The 22,289-nt window shown below is 44.5% G+C and overlaps 2 protein-coding genes across 7 annotated transcripts in view; one reads left to right on the top strand and one right to left on the bottom strand.

The window, feature by feature from the left end:
• The window catches only part of HERC2 (HECT and RLD domain containing E3 ubiquitin protein ligase 2), a 234,998-nt gene that overhangs the window by 209,087 nt on the left and 3,622 nt on the right, over nt 1-22,289 (top strand). For 5 of the 6 annotated variants that reach the window (XM_070801388.1, XM_070801376.1, XM_019968612.2 and 2 more), the window contains 10 exons: nt 1,489-1,666; nt 2,178-2,339; nt 4,334-4,425; nt 4,628-4,767; nt 9,237-9,424; nt 10,072-10,269; nt 12,843-12,926; nt 21,038-21,179; nt 21,303-21,497; nt 22,139-22,251. In XM_070801388.1, coding sequence (XP_070657489.1) covers nt 1,489-1,666; nt 2,178-2,339; nt 4,334-4,425; nt 4,628-4,767; nt 9,237-9,424; nt 10,072-10,269; nt 12,843-12,926; nt 21,038-21,179; nt 21,303-21,497; nt 22,139-22,251 — 1,492 coding nt within the window. The remainder of the gene's footprint in view (nt 1-1,488; nt 1,667-2,177; nt 2,340-4,333; nt 4,426-4,627; nt 4,768-9,236; nt 9,425-10,071; nt 10,270-12,842; nt 12,927-21,037; nt 21,180-21,302; nt 21,498-22,138; nt 22,252-22,289) is intronic. The other variant, XR_011570152.1, reaches the window with a different exon arrangement.
• LOC139186539 (ras-related protein Rap-1b-like) lies at nt 14,172-16,097 on the bottom strand. Its single transcript, XM_070801402.1, has one exon. It carries the CDS (start codon nt 15,951-15,953, stop codon nt 15,399-15,401), a length of 555 nt encoding a protein of 184 aa, XP_070657503.1. The 5' UTR covers nt 15,954-16,097; the 3' UTR covers nt 14,172-15,398.

Genomic DNA, 22,289 nt, shown 5'->3' with positions numbered 1-22,289 from the left:
TTGTTTTTCTCAAATTAACGTATCGACTCAACCCCTTCCCATTCAAAATTTGTGTAGAAATTGACAAGCTGATTATAAAATTCATGTGGAAATTCAAAGTACTTATAATAGTAAAAACAAACTTTGAAAATGAGCAAAGTTGGAGAGCTGATACCACCTAACTTCAAGTCTCATTATAAAGATACAGTAATCAAGACTGTGAGGTACTGTAAAGAGAGAAATATGTCAGTGGAGCAGAACAGGATGGGCAGTCCAAAAATGCACTTGCAGATACTGACACAATAAATATGGAAGAATGAAATTTGATTTGTCCCTCACAGTTTGCATTGAAAAATTTACAGATGTTCAAAGACAAGTTTTTGGAGAAAAGATAGTCTTTTCAGTGAATGGTTGTGAACAATTCAATAACCATATGGTAAACAGTGAACTTAAATTCTTATCTTGTACCATTAATATACAAAATTCAGCCAAATCCTTCACTTTCTACCTAGGCCAACTAGCCGTTCTTCTGTTCAGATCTGGTTTAAAGCATGGACTGTGCAACATGTCCAGTAATCCATCCAGAAATAAGGACTATAGCCTGAATTCCACATACCATAGCCTGAAATCTTCAGCCTTGCCTAAGGGAATACCTCGATCTTTGAACCTGAATTATCTTGCATCATATCCAAGATTAATTCATATACCTAAAATTAAAAACTTCTAGAAGAAAACATGGGGAAAACTTTTGTGACCTTAAGTCAGACAAAGATTTTTTAGCTAGAACTCCAAAAGCACAATTCAATAAAGGAAAATAGGATAAATTGGACTTCTTAAAAATTGTGAACTTCTCTTTGAAGAAATTCACAATTTTTATAAAGACAGTGTTAAGATGGACATGCTACAGACTGGGAAAACATTTGCCATCATATATTTGACTAAGGTCTTGTATCTGAAATCATTAAAAAGAGCTTTCAAAACTCAAGAAAAAGAAAGTGCTTGGTCACGTTGTAGACTATTTGAGTCTGTAAATAAAAAGTTGATTTATAGCAAGGGTGGATAACCTGTTTCTCTAAAAGGCCAGATACTAATAAATATTTTGTTAGTCACATACCATCTTTGTTGTCTATGCTTCTTTCTTGTTTTGTTTGTTTGTTTTACAGCCCTTAAAAAATGTAAAACCCATTCTCAGTTCACTGGCCTTTCAAAAACAGGTTATAGTCCAGACTTAGTCAACCTGTAAGTGCTACCCCTTGATTTAGACTGTACATCTCTTCTCTGGCATTTGGCAGTTTGTATAAAAGAAGGTAGGTAGGGTATTATGTAATTTAGAGTTCAGGCCTGAAGGATTCCTCCAGATTGATTTTCTTTTTTTTAATGATTGACTTGATGTAGATTGAGAGGTGTGCATTGAATAAGGGAACAGCAAACCAGAAGCCTAATATTAAATAATTTAAAAATATTCAGGAATTAAACTCTTTCTGCTATATTTGGTGATGTTTTTTGCAGTCCGTGTGACCGTCCTCGCGTCATTGAGTCTCTGAGAGGAACTGAGGTGGTTGATGTTGCTGCCGGTGGAGCCCACAGTGCTTGTGTCACTGCAGCCGGGGACCTGTACACCTGGGGCAAAGGCCGCTATGGCCGTCTGGGGCACAGTGACAGTGAGGACCAGTTAAAGCCGAAGCTGGTGAGGAGAAGCTTTGCTTGGGAGGTCTGGAGGGACAGCTTGCCGTTGTCATTATCCTTTTTTAAAAATAAAAAGTATTTCCTGTTGCAGATTCATTTTAGTTTCAGAGTTAACAGTTTTATTTTTGGTGAGAATAAAAACCATCTTGGTATATTTTCCATAGGTCATTTAAACAGGGTAGTGTTGAAATTTTATCTACACTAGTAAATATTGCTTTGGCATCTACCTAGAGACTTTTGTCTCCTAGAAGGCCCAGTTTTTTTGGGTGAGGCCATAGGGTGGCAGAACTGAGCATTGGACACTGAGACCTGCCTCTTATAGCTGAGATGCCTGTAGTTTGAATATGTGAGGGGTATCTTCTATCTTGTCTTATAGGATTATTAAGATTACCTGTTTTTTGGGAAGAATTAAAAAAGGCATCCCCAAAACAAAAAAAAAATCCTCAGCCTCTCTCAGGGAGATTCTCCTTCCTGTTGTGGTCAGATAACCCCTAAGTCCCTTTTCTCTGCAGGTGGAGGCGTTGCAGGGCCACCGTGTGGTCGACGTTGCCTGTGGCAGTGGAGACGCCCAGACCCTCTGCCTCACGGATGACGACACTGTCTGGTCCTGGGGGGATGGGGACTACGGCAAGCTGGGCAGAGGAGGCAGTGATGGCTGCAAGGTGCCCATGAAGGTATTTCTCTTGACGTTTCTGGGGCCCTCGGGTGTGAGGTCTCTGTAGCTCAGGTTGCTCATGACACCATCCGCGTGCACGAGCCCAGGGCCCTACTGGGCTCATGTCCTGTCCTATACCGCATTAACTTCATCTTTAACTTCTTTGGAAAAAATATAATGGGTTATTGGGTGAAAAGTGAGTGGAAGATCCAGAGGTATAAAGATATAAGTGCTGTTTTGTGCTCTCTTGGAACGTGAGGAATCACATAGTCTGTGGTTTTAATTAGTATGTAGCCCTGTTGGAGGAAAAACCACCAATTCATTCACACTCTTCAGGTTACTGAGGTCTGTAGCTGTGCAGTGTACTAGTACTTGCTGAAAGGCTGCATCTGACTTAGTCAGAAACTGTTAGATGGACATCTTGTGAGAAGCCAAGAGAAGAGGCTTCACTTGAGCTGAGTGGCTCTGGGTAGTTTATTAACATTTGTGTCACAACTGTATTTTGCCTTTGTGAATATGTAGTTGGCAGAGGTTTTTCGTCATTGGCGTGCTTGGGTCACTTGCTGACTGCCTAGCAGCCTGCAGCTGTGATTTGCTGTGGACTTGGGAGTGTAGGTGCTGTGAAAGAAAGCTAGAAGCTGTCTCTGCTTGGCATCCTGTCTTGCTGGTGTACTGAGACTGCCCGTGTGGAATAGAGGCCAGCACGGTGCATGGGCAGCCTGGGAGGGGCTGGGAAGCCACTCAAGGCCAGTCAGAATATGAACCTGAGCTGGGACTGCCAAGCTGTTCTTCTCAGAGCTGTGCTGCTCAGTACAATAGCCACTGGCCATACATGACTACTAAAATGTTAGCTTAAATCAGAGCTAGTAAGTAAAATTATAGTTGACTCCCTCGCTTAACAGTATCCACATTTCAGGAGCTGGTGTGCTTCCATGCTGGGCAGTGTGGACACCACAGGCTTCATTATCATGTGGTGTGGCATTGGCAGGTGCTGGCTAGAGGCAGAGCATGATGAAGGAGACGGCACCTGCACCTCTGCCATGAGGCTGTGGCTGCTCAGGGCCTCCTTGGCAGGTGCTGCTGGAAAATCTGGGACTCAAGGCTGCCTCCTTGTCCTAATCACCACTTTCTCTTTTCCCTTATAGTTATATGGAATTTTAACCACGTGACAGGTTGCTTATGGTTTCCACATTTATGAAAAAATTGTTGACTTTTTTATGCTGAGAAAGCTTTAGACTTAACCAGGATTGAAATGTCAAGTACTTGGGGAGAGGGGGCACTGGAGGATATTAACTGATATCATTGTGATGGGGGTAGGGTGAGGAAAAAACTAAAAGAATTAAGTTATTACTAATTTAAATTTATAATTAAGTATGAGAACTTGAGTCTGGGATCAGAAACAAGTAATAAGGAGCATAGATGGATAGGTGAAGAAAGATGATAGCTAGGTAAATGAATCCCAACAAGACGTCTGGGTGCTGGCTATGAAGGTTCTGGACCCTTGAGCAGGCGGGGCTGGGAGTGGGTTCTAATACTGGTGTGATCACCATTGTTTTTAATTGGAATAACCTGGGCAGATGGATTGCTGGTAACAGAACCCTGTTTGTCTTGGCTACTCCTCCCTGTTACCTGCTCCTCCTCCCTGTTACCTGCTCCTCCTCCCCTGTGGGCTTCTACGTCTCAGAAGGCTGGAGGGCAGATGTGAAGTGCAGGGCTTGCTAGAGAGTGGGGCTGCCATAAAGAGAAACTGAGTCGGGAGAGTAAATTCTGGGGACAAGCAGTGTGTTCATTTATGCGGCAGGTCTCATGGGTCTCTGCCTGCCTGTGGCCTCTGTACCCTCAGAGCCTTTTGAGAGTACTTGGTTACATGGAGCAGGATTTTAAGTTGTAATAAATATTTGGCATAGAAGTAAGGGTTTTCACAGTTCTTTATTAGATTTAGTTCAGTATATGGGTGCTGCCATCAGCAAAATCCTTGATTCAATCAGTCTAATTGAACCGTTTCCCTTCTAGATTGACTCTCTTACAGGCCTCGGAGTGGTTAAAGTGGAATGTGGATCCCAGTTTTCTGTCGCCCTTACCAAATCTGGTGCTGTTTACACTTGGTATGCAAGATTCTGTTTATTTAATTCCACCAAAACCAATGATTGTTAATTTGAAGTTACATTAACTGTCTTTCTGTAGACTGAAATGTAACTTTTGTGGCAGGCTGCAGTTTCTGTCTTCCTGTAGGTGTTTGCAGAAGGGTGGGGCAGCATGGTGAACGAGATGGCATTGTACTCATAAGTTCCATGTTCTTGTGTGCAGGGGCAAAGGTGATTATCATAGGCTGGGTCATGGATCTGATGACCATGTTAGAAGACCTCGGCAAGTCCAAGGGCTGCAGGGGAAGAAAGTCATTGCCATTGCCACTGGCTCCCTGCACTGTGTGTGCTGCTCTGAGGACGGTAGGTGGAAGCGATTTTGTAACTTGGAGGTGTGTGATCTGAGAGGTCAGGGATGAATACACAGCTGTAAGGTGGTGGGGGGTGGGTATGGAGGGATTCATTACTGTATTCTGAAAAGACATTTGTGGTGTTGGCCTCTGGTGTTAATACCTATGAATATATTGTGTTTCGTGGCAGAAAAGAGCAGAGCAGGGCTGATATGGCTGTTTTTATTTATTTTTTCTTAATTACAGTATAACTGCTTTACAATGTATTAGTTTCTGCTATATGATGAAGTAAATCAGCTATATATGTATGTATGTGTGTATCAGGTCAGTTCAGTCGCTCAGTCGTTCTGACTCTTTGTGACCCCGTGGACTGCAGCACACCGGGCCTCCCTGTCCATCACCAACTCCTGGAGTTTACTCAAACTCATGTCCATTGAGTCTGTGATGCCATCCAACCATCTCATCCTCTGTTGTCCCCTTCTCCTCCCACCTTCAATCTTTCCCAGCATCAGGGTCTTTTCAAATTAGTCAGTTCTTTGGCATCAGGTGGCCAAATATCCCCTCCCTCTTGAGCCTCCTTCCCTCCCAACCCCCATCCTATTCATCTGGTCATCACAAAGCACCGAGCTAAGCTTCCTGTGCCATGCGGCCGTTTCCCACTAGCTATCTGTTTACACATAGTAGTATATGCCCACACTTGCCCCACACTTTGATGGCTATTTTTAGAAAGGCCTGCTTGTGAGGTTGGCCTTCAGCTGGCTTCTGGGAACCTGGATTTCAGGCTAACCCACTACCCCGATTGAAAGAGGCCTTGTTAGAATGTTTGAAAAGAGTGTGGTCTCTGCTGAATCCTGTTTCCTTCTGGGCAGGAATCTGGAACTTGGGTACATGCTGAACAGAGGTGCCTGCATGATCTGCCCCACTCAAAGTCCTGAGCACTGAGTTTCTAATGAGCTTCTCTGGTGGACAGCACATCACACGTGGCCACAGCTTGTTACTCAGGGAACTAAATATGTCCGTGTGACAGCCCTGCAGGGGGACTGTTGGGAGCTCGCTCCTGGTTTTCTCTGCACTTCATCCATGTGCCGTTTGCTGATTTTGCTTTGTGTCCCTGTAATGAACAGTGGCTCTGAGTAAGATATGCTGAGTTCTTGAACATTTTATTTACTTATTCTCATCAGATATTTAAAATTTTTTTGTTTTCATCTTGTTGGACTCATGGTTTCCTAATTTATTTAATGAGTTACATATATGTAAGCTTGTTTCATGCAAGGATGGGCACAATAAAGGACAGACAGGGTAAGGACTTAACAGAAGCAGAAGAGATTAAGAAGATTAAGAATACACAGAAGAACTATACAAGAAAGGTCTTAAATGACCCAGATAACCACGATTGTTTGTGGCCACTCACCTTGAGCCAGACATTCTGGAGTGTGACGTCAAGTGGGCCCTAGGAAACATTACTACAAACAAAGCTAGTGGAGGTGATGGAATTCCAGCTGAGCTATTTCAAATCCTAAAGGATGATGCTGTTAAAGTGCTGCACTCAATATGTCAGCGCATCTAGAAAACTCAGCAGTGACCACAGGACTGGAAAAGGTCAGTTTTCATTCCAGTTGCAAAGAAAGGCAATGCCAAAAATTGTTCAGACTACCATCTGTGGCTCTCATTTCACATGTTAGCAGAGTTATGCTCAGACCCTACAAGCTAGGCTTTAGCAGTACGTGAACTAAGAACTTCCAAATATACAAGCTGGGTTTAGAAAAGGCAGGGGAATCAGATATCAAACTGCCGACATCTGTTGGATCATAGAGAAAGCAAGGGAATTCCAGAAAAACATCTACTTCTGCTTCATTGACTATGCTAAAGCCTTTGACTGTGTGGATCACAACAAATTGTGGAAAATTCTTAAAGAGATGGGAGTACCACACCTTATCTGCCTCCTGAGTAACCTGTATGTGGGTCAAGAAGCAGCAGTTAGGACCAGACATGGAACAACTGACTGGTTCCAAATTGGGAAAGGAGTACGACAAGACTATATTGTCACGTTGTTGGTTAACTTCTATGCAGAGTACATTATGCAAAATGCCAGCCTGGATAAATCACAAGCTGGAGTCAAGATTACTAGGAGAAATATCAACCACCTCAGATTTGCATATAATACCACTCTAATGGCAGAAAGTGAAGAGGAACTAAAGAGCCTCTTAATGAAAGTGAAAGAGGAGTGTGAAAAAGCTGGCTTAAAACTCAATATTCAAAAAAAGAAGATCATGGCATCTGGTCCCATCACTTCATCGCAAATAGATGGGGAAACAGTGGAAACAGTGTCAGACTTTATTTTTTTGGGCTCCACAGTCACTGTGGATGATGACTTCAACCATGAAATTAAAAGACGCTTGCTCCTTGGAAGGAAGCTATGATAAACCTAGACAGTGTATATAAAAAGCAGAGCCATCACTTTGCCAACAAAGGTCTGTACAGTCAAAGCTATGGTTTCTAGCAGTCATGTATGGATGTGAGAGTTGGACCGTAAAGAAAGCTGAGCACCGAAGAATTGATCCTTTCAGACTATGGTGCTAGAGAATACTCTTGAGAGTCCTTTGGACTTCAAGGAGATCACACCAGTCAATCCTAAAGGAAATCAACCCTATGAATACTCATTTGAAGTACTGATGATAAAGTTGAAGCTCCAATACTTTGGTCACCTGATGTGAAGAGCTAACTCATTGAAAAAGACTGATGCTGCAAAAGGAGAAGGGTGTGGCAGAGGAAGAGAGGGTTAGATAACATCACCGACTCAATGGACACATGAGTTTGAGCAACTCCGGGAAATAGTGGAGGACAGAGGAGCCTGGCATGCTGCACTCAATGGGGATACAAACAGTTGGACACAACTTAGTGACTGAACAACAACAAAAATATAAGCTGTTGCTATTACTTACCTTGATGCTTAAATCATGCCCTATTTCATCTCCTGGAGTATCCCCACGTTATTCCTTGAGTACTTCTGTGCTTTCTGGCACAGTAAGACATTCTGTCCTTATCCTCAGTCTTTATGTCTCAGACCTAGAATTTGATGTTTCCCCAAGGAGTCCTGGTACCTTTGGAGAAAATGGCATTTAAAAGACAAGATCTGGTCTACAGGCGCTCATTGCTAAAATGCTATCACTGCTGTCAGACCTTCATAGAGGACAGAGCTAGGGAATATATGTGTAAATAATATACAAAATTACATCTGTGTTTGTTTCTGTATGTATATATATACAGTGAACACAACTTGTTCACACAAGTACCCCAAGCTCTAGTTATTTTTTATTTTATTTAACTTTACAATATTGTATTGGTTTTGCCATATATCAAAATGAATCTGCCACAGGTATACATGTGTTCCCCATCCTGAACCCTGCTCCCTCCTCCCTCCCCATACCATCTAGTTCTAAACCACCGATTCATTCTAGTTTTCTCTCTCCCCATCCTTGTAACTCCTTTCTCTTTTGTAAGAAACCTGGTCCTCTAATGTAGCAACTTACTCTTCCTGTAGTGGCTGCTGTCCCATCATTGCCTTTGACTTCTCCCCCGTGTGGATCCTTACCTCACTCGGTTGTGACTGCCCCGGCAATCAGGATTGTGCCCTCTCATGGGTATACAGCTCCCTGCTTTGGCCTACCTCTCCTACTGGGCTTACCCTCTTTGTGGAAGCCCTTGCCCCTGTGCATTCTGAGTCTTTTCACCCAGCTGTGCCTCTGCAGAGAGGCTCTCTTCCTCTTGTTTGCACTCTGACACCTACCCAGTGGCTTTCAGACTGAGCTATCCAGAACAGGAAGGGGAAGGACACAAGCACCCTGCCCTTCATTGTGCAGGCCTTGTACTTTGTAGAGTGGTGCTTATGGCTGCATGGCATCCTGAGGAGTCTTTGTGAATCTGGCAAGGCTTGTGACATCTCTGCAGAACTAAATTCACTTCTGTTCTAATCACCATCGTAACCATACAGTGGTGTTTTGTGATTGGAGTCTCGCATGGTGTGCTGAAAAGCGTGATTCTTATCAGTGTTTGAATCTTGAGTTTAGGATAGGAATAACCATTAGAAGAGCACATGTTCCTTTAAGACATGGATTTTGTTTAGTTAAAAATTGACTTTCTCTTCCTTTAACATACAAAATCAATTTGGATTGTTTTTACCATCTGTTTTGATGTTACTTGTTTGGATTAAGAGCTGCTTCCAGGTACATGCTTAGTCTGGTGAACAGACACACTTGGAAAAGGAGTTTTAGCCAGCAGAGGCTGTCAAGAATCCTGGGAATCCTGCTGCCTTTTAAGTATTGTGATTCAAGACATCTAGGTCACCATAAGTGTAACATTTTGCACAGATGACCTCCAACAGTCAGTTGGAGGGTAGTGAGAACTGTATACGTGGGAAGATGTGGTGGTTGTGCATTTATTGGTTCTTGTCTGCAAGTCCTTGTTCTCAATCTGCTGCTTTAGGTGAAGTTTATACATGGGGTGACAATGATGAGGGACAGTTGGGAGACGGAACAACAAATGCCATCCAGAGGCCTCGGCTGGTAGCTGCTCTTCAGGGTAAGAAGGTCAACCGTGTGGCCTGTGGCTCAGCACACACTCTCGCCTGGTCAACCAGCAAGCCCGCCAGTGCTGGGAAGCTCCCTGTACAGGTCAGTTGGTTGAGCCAAGTGGGCTAGCAGGCATGCATGTTGTGACAAAGTTATGCTCTATGTACTAAGTTACGGGTGTACAAGCATGCACACACTTCCTTTCCCCTGATTCATAATGATAAAAACAGTATTTTAAGAACCTTAATTACCAGGTTTAATCCCTGGGTCAGGAAAATCCCCTGGAGTAGGAAATGGCTACCCACTCCAGTATTCTTGCCTGGAACACTCCATGAACAGAGGAGCCTGGTGGGCACAGTCCCTGCGGTCGCAAAGAGTCATATACAACGGAGCACTCACACATATAAGAACCTTAATTATTCACACTTGTCAACATTCTGTGTATATCAGTGTGTCACCTTTATTAAAAATTTTATAAACTATTCTAGTAGTACAGATTGTATGTTTTCTGTAGTAAATATAATTCTATAAGCTAATTTTTTTTTTTTAGCATTCTCCTTGGTTAACATTTCTTGGCTCAGGCAAAATGGCCAGAATATTATTTTTAAAATGGCAAGATTTTTCAAACCAAACTCAGAAGTCATAGTGCTTCTTTGTTTTCAAGAACAGTATTTTCAACCCATCTGCTATACTGTGGCTTAACTGTGCATTTGACATCTAAATTGACATAACAAGTTTCCATGTTTCAGGTTCCCATGGAGTACAATCATTTACAGGAAATCCCTATCATAGCGCTGAGGAACCGGCTGCTGCTCCTGCATCACATCTCAGAGCTCTTTTGCCCCTGCATCCCCATGTTTGACCTTGAGGGCTCTCTCGATGAAACTGGACTTGGGCCGTCTGTGGGGTTTGACACTCTTCGAGGAATTCTGATATCCCAGGGAAAGGTACTGCTCTGGTAACAATTTTTACTGTAGGTGATGTTGTTATCCTTAGTAAGTTTTAATCCAACAAAAATTTCTAAACCAGAAATATACTGAAAACAGGTCATTTAGCAAATGTTCACAGAGCACCTACTATGTACCAGGCTCTGTCCTGGGTTCTTAGAGTGCATTGGTGACAGACAGACACAAATCCCTTCTTTTTTGGAGCTTATATTAAAATGGTTAGGTGCTATGATTTCTCCTGGTAATCTCTTTCCCACTACCCCACGCCTCAGGAAGGGGTTGGCAAAACTAAGCTTCCATTCTTACAGTGCTCTCTGCTATCCTGGACTTGAGGCTTTATGGCAAATTCCTACTGGCAGCAGGAAGGAAAAAAAATGAGATAATTTCTTCTCCAGGTATGTCTAGCAGAGGACCCAGAAGTTATAGATTGCTTAGATAAAAGTATTATACTAGGATATGTAGAAATTCCTGATTGAAGGTAATTTATCAGACTCTGGAAAGAATCAGGAATGAGGGCTTCTGAAAGGTGTCAGACAGATTTTGACCCACTGACATTTGTAATAATTTGAGCTGTCTAGAATTGAGATATCTGAAGTTATCAAGTTTCTGGCAAGCATCTTGGCAGGACGGCCTAGAAGAGGCTCAGTTGCTGTATGCTAGGGGGTGTTTATACAGGGAAAAAAGTATAGAGGTTAGGTTAAGGAGTCCTTGCCCTGAGGGTTCTGATTCTGTGACATAATAGGGTTTTTAATCCAAGGTCATGGCCTGTTTTTAATGATAATAAAATTTAGATGTTTTGGAGTACTGTCCAAACAGATTATTTTTCAGGATTAGCTTTATTTCCTAAAATTCCTAGCCACAAAAGACTGGTGCACACATTTTATGTGTGGCTTAGAGACATGTCGAAGAAGGTGATGGCACCCTACTCCAGTACTCCTGCCTGAAAAATCCCATGGACGGAGGAACCTGGTAGGCTGCAGTGCATGGGATCTTGAAGAGTCCGATGTGACTGAGCAACTTCACTTTCACTTTTCACTTTCATGCATTGGAGAAGAAAATGGCAACCCACTCCAGTGTTCTTGCCTGGAGAATCCTGGGGACGGGGAGCCTGGTGGGCTGCCATCTATGGGGTTGCACAGAGTCAGACACAACTGATGTGACTTAGCAGCAGCAGCAGAGACATGTAGGCAATGATGGGGATTGTGGTAATGGAAAAATTTCTCTGATAATGGGGAGCAGGAAAAAATTGTGGACAGGTAAAATCAAATTTGAATCTTCAACCATTTTTAAGTAATAAAAATGGCAAATTGATTCCTTTCATCATTACTTTAATCCCTCAGAGTGGAGGTGATAATGCGCAATAAAAGGGAGAAAGCCTCTCCTTGTGGGGAGAGCAGAGAGGCAGCATCTCACACAGTGTGCGAGTCTCCTGTAACTGAGTGGGGTATAGGGGGCCTCAGGGAGGCTGAAAGGTTCCCTCAGCAACAGAGGATCAGCCTGTTTGGTCCTAGTTAGAAAGGACTGCTTCTGCTGGGAGTTTTGGCAAGTAGTTTTTGTTGGTGACTGTGGAGTCAGCAGAGCCCAGAAGAGAGCGCATCTCAGGAGGGTGGGACTAGGGGGGCTGCTCTGTGGGGAAGGGAACGCTTGCCCAGAGCAGGGGGAGAGCAGAGGTCAGGAAGGGTGAGGGCAAAGGTAGCTGGTTGGTGTGCAGGATTGTGTGGGGAGGGGCCTGCTCTGCAGTCTCCTGTGTGGTGTGGAGTGTGTGTCTGTGGCCCCCTCTGTGCAGATGGGAGCACCTCTGCCTTCGCCTCCTCCACAGGTGAGAGTTCTAGGGCTCTGACTTAAGAGCAGTGTGCCCTGCCCTCTACGTCTCTCTTAGCCACCCTTTCTCCAGAAAAGAACACGGGGTCCACTTGTGGGGACCCGTGTCTGTCAGTGACCCTGTCTCCTTTGAGGGCCTCTGGGGTCTGGTCCTGTCCTCAGGCATGCGCACAGCACCGCACAGTCTCCCCATGTGCTGGGGCCCACACAGGCATGCTTCCCCGGGTGGAGTTGGCACCCACTCCACTTCCCTGTCGTCTTCACCCTGGGTTTTCCAGGTTTCTCTCAGTGCAGGGTGCAGGTGTCTCCCCACCCCACCCCGGCCCTGGCCCCTCCCCTGGCTCCCTGCTGCCGCCTTGTGTCTGGCGTCTCTGTCAGGACAGCAGTGCTGCGGTGTAGTTGGTGCCTCAGTCTGCCAGTACTGGACTTGCAGTTGGCTGGGAAACCTCAGGTTTCTCCTTAGCCCTGAGCCTGGCCTGAGACCTGAGTTAGAGCAGCTGCTCCTCAGGTTCTGGCCCTCTCCTTTCTGTGTCCAGGGCATGTTGGGTGCCTCCTACCCCCAGATGGCAGGCAGGGAGCAGTGCCAAGCACTGGCCCTGCTGACTGCCTCAGCCTCTGCAGGGACTTGTGTATTGATGCCAGGCTAATCCCCTGGGCCACCTCAGACCTGAAAAAGGGAGTTTTATGACGTGGAATATCTATGGGTAATACTTAATGTATAACATTCTAAATTTTGTTGTGGTGTGTTTTAGGAAGCAGCCTTCCGAAAAGTAGTACAAGCCACTATGGTGCGAGATCGCCAGCACGGCCCTGTGGTGGAGTTGAACCGCATCCAGGTAACAAAATGGAGATGTTCTCTGTTCACAGATGCGATGATTTTGTGGTTGTGAGTTGCGTCCCTGCAGCCTGGGGCACGTGCTCACAGCAAGACTCCTCTTGTGCCCTTGGTTTGAGAGCAAGGTGCCATGTGTGTGGGATGGCTTGTGGTGCTGAGACTGCCAGGTGGCCATGTAAATGGTTTTCTTTATAACACGAAGAAGGAAAGCTTATTTCAGATAACCTGGGAGCACAAATCCAGATAAGCAAAAAGGGAAAAATAAAAATGACCCATATTTCCACCACATGTTGACAACTGCTGCTAATGTTTGTGGGGTATGTTATAACCTGAACTAGACTTTGGTAACTTGCTCTATGTTCCCCTTAATGCATTGTAAGCACCCATATCTCTGTCATGTGCCGTGGGGCTGTGCAATTGTTTCTGCTAACCAGCGGCACATGCTGATTTCTCTGCTGTGGGCTGGAAAGTTGGGCTTGCTTTTCTGGGATACAGCAGGGCCAGCTGGTGTGGCTCTAGCTACGTGTGTGTCTTCAGTCACCCACTTGGGTTAGGTTCTGAGATGCAGAGCAGGTTTCGTATTCACACCAGCCTCACACCCTTTCCAATTCTGATGGCTTACTTTGCCAGTTTAATAGGCCAGAATCACTAATACTAAGACTTTGCATCACAGTAGTAATCAAAGAAATGAAAAGGAGACTATCTCTGGACTTATACTGCTGCCGAATGTATATAAGCTTCACATTAAAAGAATTAAAACAAAAGGCACTAATGATGACAGTGTGTGTACTTGACATTTACCATGCAGATGAAATTGGCCCCACCTCTGGAGCAAAAGCGAGCCATGAAGAACAAGTGCTTTGTTCCTGAACTTCCTTGTTAGCACATGATTTTTACCCTGATGTTGGTTATATGACTAGAAATTCTTCCAGAGTTGTTCTTGGGGGGCATTTTTAATTAAGGCAACAACTCTTCTCCTTTGTTGGAGAAGAGTTCTCCAACAACTCTTGTCCTTTGTTGGAGAACACATGTGACCATGCTGATGGAAGTGATTAATTCACTGACGTCATAATGTTTAATGTGAAGCTGGAGGTCAGTCAGCCCATTCCACAAACAAATGGGCTATTTAATTAGATTAATGAGAAAGCTTTTATTTCCCCCCTTGGAGAATCATTTTGGTTTTCTCTACATTATTAGGGTTTTTTTTTTTTTGCATGGCAATCCAAATTTATTGAACTACTGATGCTAAGTTATACAAAATTGCACCACTTTAATTAAGGCTTTTAGTTTACATTTGGCCACCTCAAAAGTAGTTGTAACATTAGGTTGGTCAATTTAAATACTGTGGCTCCCTGTTGGATAGACACACAATCTTTACACCCAAACGTTAATGCATACAAAGCAACAAGGCATTGTTAAATAAAACAGCAATAGTTACTACAACTTAGGCCTTGTGACCAATTACACATGATTAAAATTACTTCCCACATTCACATCCACAGTACTCTTCCACCATTTAACATCTCAACCAAAACGTTACACATGGGAAACAATCACTAACAGGCAAAAATACTAAACCTGTATATTTGGTATTGCAAATACACTTATGCATGAGCAAGCAGGGGATTCACAGTGAGAATCTACAGCTGCAGAAGCCTGAAAATGATTTACAAAAATTGTTAAATCATTAAAAAATTGTTTGAAAATATACACTTCTTGTTGTAGACCCCCACTGTACACACAACTATAAACATTGTTCCCTATGTAAACAAAAAAGGAAACATATGATAAAAGATTTGAAAAGTCTGGACATTTCCTTCCCAACAGATATTAAAGGCAACGTCTTTAATCTAAGACATTATACTGAAAGGACTATCATATTTTAAAGACAAGATCACTGTCTCCACAGGTTTTTTAAAAATTAAAAAAACTATATAGCTGTGTTAATCAAAGCGCTTATTTGTACAATACAATGATAATGACCTTGAATTTCTTAAAAAAAAAATTACAATAAGCTACAAGTATCAAAGAAGCAAAGTTATCTGGAGTAGTCTATATAGGAGCTCTTTGGACTTTCTTTTATTATGCTAAAATAGTGGTGCTTTTAGGATTTACATTATTGTACTCTTCAATACAAAGTATGGGGTGTGTTAAAGTATACAGTACACCATTTTCATACATGTACAACATTGGTGGATGAAAAATGTCTCTTAGCAGTAATACTGGATTGTAGCCTCTGGTTTTACCAGCTGCATACTCTAGGACTATTATATAAGTAAAAATCTCTCTGTGATACTGGAAGGTGATTAGAATGTGCAAACTGATATAGTAGTTTTCATCCGCCTCTTAAAGGGTACCACCACAGAAAGTCCATTTAAGATGTTGGTAGGTTTAACAAAGTTGGAATGCTGGCACTGTTGAATTGGGCAACAGTTCTTCAGACCTGGCTCAGAGCTACAATGCATTTAGTATATTAAAGCAGCTGACATGACGACTTTTTGCGGGCCTTCCCAGGCACTGGAGTTTTTCTGTTAATTTGTCGCACTAGGTCATAAAAGATCTCATTAACATTTATTTTTGATTTTGCAGAGGATTCTAAGAATGCACAGTTGTTCCACTGTCTTGCTAGATTTTGACCTTGTTCCTTTCCTACAACTCTTTCATCTTCCAAGTCACACTTAGTACCAACCAGAATCATTGGAACATCACCCGTGTCTTTAACTCGAAGAATCTGTTCTCTCAGATCTTGTAAATCATTGAATGTGGACTGTGCTGTGATGGAATAAACTAACGCAAAGCCTTGTCCATTTTTCATATACAAATCCCTCATTGCTGTGAATTGTTCCGTTCCTGCAGTATCCAAGATTTCAAGCATACACTGTTGTGCATCTACTTCAACTTGCTTTCTATAAGAATCTTCTATCGTAGGATCATATTTGTCAACAAAAATTCCTTGAACAAACTGTACAGTCAGAGCAGATTTTCCAACGCCTCCCGAGCCAAGAACGACTAGCTTATACTCACGCATGGTGCAAACTTGTAAAAGCTAGTACCTCTCGCGCTGTCACCGGGTGCCCGCAGCCAGCGTCGCCTCACGCTCCCTCCAAGTCGCTGCTCCCGGCGCCACGGCGGTCCTGCCGCTACCCCTGCTGCTGCCACCGCCGCCGCCGCTCCGGCTCCATTATTAGGTTTTAAATACTTAAGTTCATAAGTGCAGAAGGCTGATGGCTGCAGATCGTCTAATTTAGGCAGTTGGGTGTTCTTGGGTCTCAGGCTTGCCTCAGACATGCACGGGCACCATGCTGGGGCCAGTGGCCTAATGTGGGTATCCAGGCCCAGGGGCCCTGGTCATCTGGGAACCTGGATAACCTGGAATCTGCACTAGGCACATTTTTCAGTCATTGTGTGCTTGATGACTCTTTCTTTCTCGTCTTTATATCCCTAGTACCTTGAGTTATGAGTCTTTTGGGTGCATGTCTGAACAGATGTGACTAGATAAGAATAGATAAGAGGGCAAACAGATTTTATTGCACATTTTTTAAAAGACGTATAAATACCCTTCGGTGCAGTGTACAGTGCTCGTTGATGTCGGAGCAGCCACTCCAGCTACAGAGACCCTCAGGCGCCGGAGCCAGATTCTCCTCAATTCAGGCTTTCATACCCACTCTTAAAATTAGGAAGAACTTCCACAAGATGGAGATAAAATAGAGGAGAGCGGTGGAGGGGACAGTCTGTGAGTCCAAGTTGAACGCAGACACCAGTAGTCACCCAGAAAGGTGGTGTAGGTGGCCTCTTCCCTGTACTCTCCCAGGGCTGCAACTTTTGTGGGGATGCCTGTGGAGAGATTTTCTTACTTTATGTTAAAAGTGCCCTAGAGACACTAAAAGTAGGCTGTGTTCTTGGAGGGTATTTCTGTTTGAATTTGATTTAGTTTTGTAACAGGGTCTAAAAATCAGTGTATATTAAAATTTTATTATAGATAATGAATGAGCACATTTCCAAAAATTTAGAAAATTTAAAGACAATTAAAACTACCTATATTCCTGCTGTTCAGAGATAGCAGGTACACAACCCTGTCCTTTCAGTGTCCTGGCTGTATTCATAGAGCCATGCTCCTTCGTAGCGGCTGAGAGTATCAGGTTGTGTTAACTGGCACTGTAAATGGAGGTGATGTGATCTTTCAAGTGGGAAGCAAGTCTGTGTCTTACTTACCCTCACAGAGGAACACATCCTGTTCCTTTGTGTAGCTCACTTCCCCCCCAGGTATTGTATGCCTTAGAGAGCTGCTGAGGCTAAATGAAATGACATATGAGAACGTGCAGCTGAATGTGTGGCGTGTAGGAAAACTCACTCCACGGGAAACTGTTGTTATTATTATTGTCATTGTTCTTTTAGTCTTAAGATTGATGATTTCTGCAATAAGGAAAATTAGTTGTTAAACTCAGCTGAGAACTCACAAAGAAGTTGAGGATGATGAGAGTTTAGCCAGAGGAGTCAGTGTAAAAGTACATTTTCAGAATCATTTTTCCTTAACTTCTCATTTTGCCATCACTTCAGACTGAGCTTCCTGGGTGATTCTGAAGCACAGCCTGAGATGCAGGCTGCAGGGTTACTTAGTCCACTGAGTAGCTGAGTAAGGGCTTGAGGCCATTGTTCTGATCTGTTGAGGCATCTTACTAGGTTGGTGCAAAAATAATTGCAGTTTCAGACCCTGAATTTTAAATCAGTATAACTAGACTCAAACACATCTTTATTAATCAGAATAGAAACCATTACTATCAACACATTTTTGCCAATGAGAAATAAGTTTGTTTATTCCTGTAGCATAAAAATCCATTCCTCAGGATTTGACAAGCTTTTGGGAAGCATTTTCTGCCTTCTGCTGGTTGTGGAAGTGTTTTCCCTTCGCTCAAAGTTGTTGAGATGCTTGAAGAAGTGGTATCCGTCGCCGAGAGGTCAGGTGAATATGGCAGTGAGGCAGAACTTCATAGCCCAGTTTGTTCAACATTTGAAGCATTGGTTGTGCAACATACGGTTGCGCGTTGTCACAGAGAATTGGGCCCATTCAGTTGACCAGTGCTGGCTGTAGGCGTTACAGTTTTCAGTGCATCTCATCAATTTGCTGAGCATGGTTCTCAGATGTAATGATTTTTCCAGGAATCAGAAAGTGGTAGTGGATCGGACCAACAGCAGACCACCAGTGACCGTGACCCTGTTTTTTGGTGCAAGTTTGGCTTTGGGAAGTGCTTTGGAGCTGCTTCTTGGGCCAACCACTGAACTGGTCATCACTGGTTGTCATATAATCCACTTTTCATCTCACATCACAATCCAATCGGGAAATAGTTTGTTGGTGCATAAAGAAAGAGAAGATGACACTTCAAAATGACCATTTTTTTGATTTTCAGTCAGCTCATGAGGCACCCACTTACTGAGTATTTTCACCTTTCCAATTTGCTTCAAATGCAAAATGACTGTAGAATGGTTGATACTGAGTTCTTGGGCAACTTTTTGTGTAGTTATGAGAGGATCAGCTTTGATGATTGCTCTCAGTTGGTCATTGTCAACTTCCGATGACCAGCCCCTATGCTCCTCATCTTCAAGGCTCATCTCCTTTGCATAACTTTTTGAACAACCACTGCAATGTACATTCGTGAGCAGTTCCTGGGCCAAATGCGTTGTTGATGTTATGCGTTGTTTCTGCTGCTTTACAACCCATTTTGAACTTGAATAAGAAAATCACTTGAATTTGCTTTTGGTCTAACATCATTTCCATCAGTTCAGTTCATTCGCTCAGTTGTATCTGACTCTTTGCGACCCCATGAACCACATGCAGCACGACAGGCCTCCCTGTCCCTCACCAACTCCCGGAGTTCACTCGAACCCATGTCCATCAAGTCAGTGATGCCATCCAACCTTCTCATCCTCTGTCATCCCCTTCTCCTCCTGCCCTCAATCTTTCCCAGCATCAGGGTCTTTTCCATTGAGTCAGCTCTTCGCATCAGGTGGCCAAAGTATTGGAGTTTCAGCTTCCACATCAGTCCTTCCAATGAACACCCAGGACTGATCTCCTTTAGGATGGACTGGTTGGATCTCCTTGCAGTCCAAGGGACTCTCAAGAGTCTTCTCCAACACCACAGTTCAAAAGCATCAATTCTTTGGCACTCAGCTTTCTTTAGAGTCCAACTCTCACATCCATACAGGACCACAGGAAAAACCACAGACTTTTGTTGGCAAAGTAATCTCTCTGCTTTTTAATGTGCTCTCTAGGTTGGTCATAACTTTCCTTCCAGGAGTAAGTGTTTTTTAAGTTCATGGCTGCAGTCACCATCTGCAGTGATTTTGGAGCCCCAAAAAATAAAGTCAGCCACTGTTTCCATTGTTTCCCCATCTATCTGCCATGAAATGATGGGACCGGATGCCATGATCTTAGTTTTCTGAATGTTGAGCTTTAAGCCAACTTTTCACTCTCTTTCACTTTCATCAAGAGGCTCTTTAGTTCTTCACTTTCTGCCATAAGGGTGGTGTCATCTGCATATCTGAGGTTATTGATATTTCTCCTGGCAATCTTGATTCCAGCTTGTGCTTCCTCCAGCCCAGCGTTTCTCATGATGTACTCTCAGTCAGTCGTGTCCGACTCTTTGTGACCCCATGGACTGTAGCCTACCATGCTCCTCCATCTGTGGGGATTCTCCAGGCAAGAATACTGGAGTGGGTTGCCATTTCCTTTTCCAGGAGATCTTCGCAACCCAGGGATCGAACCTGGGTCTCCCGCATTGCAGGCAGACGCTTTACCATCTAAGCCACCAGGGAAGCGATAACGTACTCTCGTTTAAAATAAATATAAAATAAGCAGCAAGTAATAAATCATTAGCAAAAAACATAAAGCAAGAAATGCACGTTAAAATGTAGTATAACATAACCACATTTATTTAAGAATGTATTCCAGTGTCAAATGGCAAATTTCAACAGTGCAAAACCACAGCTACTTTTACATCAATCTGGATAGCTTATGATAAGAAACTCAGGTGGGATAAGTGCTCATACTTGGAGACACAGTGACCCCAAGGGTTGAATAGAATCTGTGCAGATGAAAAAAAGGACAGAAGGAAGATTCTGTTCTGGCCAAGCTGGTGCATCCAGGTCTGGTCTCAGAGCCACTGGATGTGATCCTCCCAGGGCTGATGGTCTGCTTAGAGGCTGCTTTCAGGTATCCTGTCTCTTCGTCATGGAGACGATGCTGCTGCTGCTTCTGCTGCTGCTAAATCGCTTCAGTTGTGTCCGACTCTGTGCGACCCCATAGACAGCAGCCCACCAGGCTCCCCCATCCCTGAGATTCTCCAGGCGAGAACACTGGAGTAGGTTGCTATTTCCTCTCCAATGCATAAAAGTGGAAAGTGAAAGTGAAGTCGCCCAGTCGTGTCCAACTCTTAGCGACCCCATGGACTGCAGCCCACCAGGCTCCTCCGTCCATGGGATTTTCCAGGCAAGAGTACTGGAGTGGGGTGCCATTGCCTTCTCTGCATGGAGACGATGGGTAAGGTTAAATACAGTGTGAGGATAAACCAGGTTGCAGTTACTGCCTACTTGAGCTGCTTGCAGCTTTCCCTGTGGTCTGTGCTCTCTTGATAGACGCCACCCGTCCTGATGTGCTGTGTGTGCTGGTGAGCGGGCCCTGGCCTGGCTGACACAGCTGTCTAGCAGGCAGCCTGTGTCAAGGGCGGGAGAGAGAGGAGCTCAAAGCTGATCCTTGGGGTCCTCAGCAGGTGTGGGTGAGGAGACGAGGACAGGAGTTACTCTTGGGAGGTCCAGCTGCCCTTCATGTTTGCACAGGCATGCTCAGGTGGTTGTACTTGAGTTTGCTGGGTGCTCACAGTGGCCTGAGGTTGTAGGGGTGACACCAGGAATCTGAGTGCTGTTTGTTGTCTGTAGAGGGACCCCACCGTCACCCCCACTGTGACCAGGACAGGGCAGGCGAGGGTAGCAGGAGGGATGATCAGCTGCAGAGCACTGCTTTGGATGCAGGGGTTCCAGGGCTGGTCAGTTTGTGAAGATGGCACCCATGTGCTTTCTGCTGTGGACTTTGTTATGTATTTTCCTTCTTTCTGTCTCTAGGTCAAGCGTTCAAGAAGTAAAGGGGGCCTCGCGGGCCCTGATGGGACCAAGTCTGTCTTTGGGCAGATGTGCGCTAAGATGACCTCGTTCAGTCCTGACAGCCTCCTCCTCCCACACCGCGTCTGGAAGGTCAAGTTTGTGGGTGAGAGCTCGCGTGTGTGGAGGGGTGTTGGTGTGAGAGGAGAACTGGGAGACCCCCCAGATGCTCCCCAGGGGGCTCTGATGGAGTCAGTGACTGTGAGCTGCTGACCCTCCTTTTCCCTAGGTGAATCTGTGGATGACTGTGGTGGTGGCTACAGTGAGTCCATAGCTGAGATATGTGAGGAGCTGCAGAATGGACTCACCCCACTTCTGATCGTAACACCCAATGGGAGGGACGAGTCGGGGGCCAACCGGGACTGCTACCTGTTCAGCCCAGCTGCCAGGGCGCCTGTGCACACCAACATGTTCCGGTTCTTGGGTAGGCCTCTCGTGTGGATGCAGTGCTGCAGGTGTGCAGCTCCATGTGCTCTGCTTAGTGTAATGGCTGCTGTCTTGGGACTGGTGGTGGCTGTTGTAAATACCTCCCTTAGCTTCCTCAGTGTGTAGCTGCAGGGACATGCAGAGCTGGACCATTAGCAGCTGTGTGCTAAGGACCAGACAGTGCCTTTGTCGCTTAGAGGATCTGAGATACTGTGTTTCTGCATCTTAAACATATCCAAAACTTGGGATCACATCTTAGAGAGTCTTTACATTTGGCCAGGCCCTCCCTCCTGGTGAGGGTCAGCTTCCATCACTCATGGCACTGCCTCCAACTACCTTGAGAAGCTCCAGCTGTCTGCTTTGCCATATAAGAAACAAGGATTAGCCACTGTGGCTACAGCTGTTGGTGGAAAGAGCAGAAGAGTTATAGACTCAGTCCATAGGAACAGAAGCAAGTAATGAATCTTAGTGTACGGTATAAGGCTGCACGGACAGACTAAGTCTGTGAATTGGGGCAGCGTTGGTTTGGAAGGCACTGAGGCCCCAGTGCCGAGCTCATCTCCACTGTGTGCTTGAGTGGACTGGGCACTTTGTCATCAGCACCAAGTGTATCCTGTCTTCTGTGCTTTGAATGAGCAGGTGTGTTACTGGGTATTGCCATTCGGACTGGAAGTCCCCTGAGTCTGAACCTTGCTGAGCCTGTCTGGAAGCAGCTGGCTGGGATGAGCCTCACCATTGCAGACCTCAGCGAGGTAACCTCCAGGAGGGAGAGGACAGAGAAATGGGACTC

This window comes from Bos indicus, chromosome 2, assembly GCF_029378745.1.
Source record: "Bos indicus isolate NIAB-ARS_2022 breed Sahiwal x Tharparkar chromosome 2, NIAB-ARS_B.indTharparkar_mat_pri_1.0, whole genome shotgun sequence".
Classification (NCBI taxonomy): Eukaryota; Metazoa; Chordata; class Mammalia; order Artiodactyla; family Bovidae; genus Bos; species Bos indicus.
Note: the sequence above shows the minus strand (reverse complement) of the source record. Positions and strands in the feature narration are given on the sequence as shown.

What these genes read in the sequence shown, in the direction of transcription:
- LOC139186539 (XM_070801402.1), bottom strand. Translation starts at nt 15,953, where the DNA reads ATGCGTGAGTATAAGCTAGTCGTTCTTGGCTCGGGAGGCGTTGGAAAA.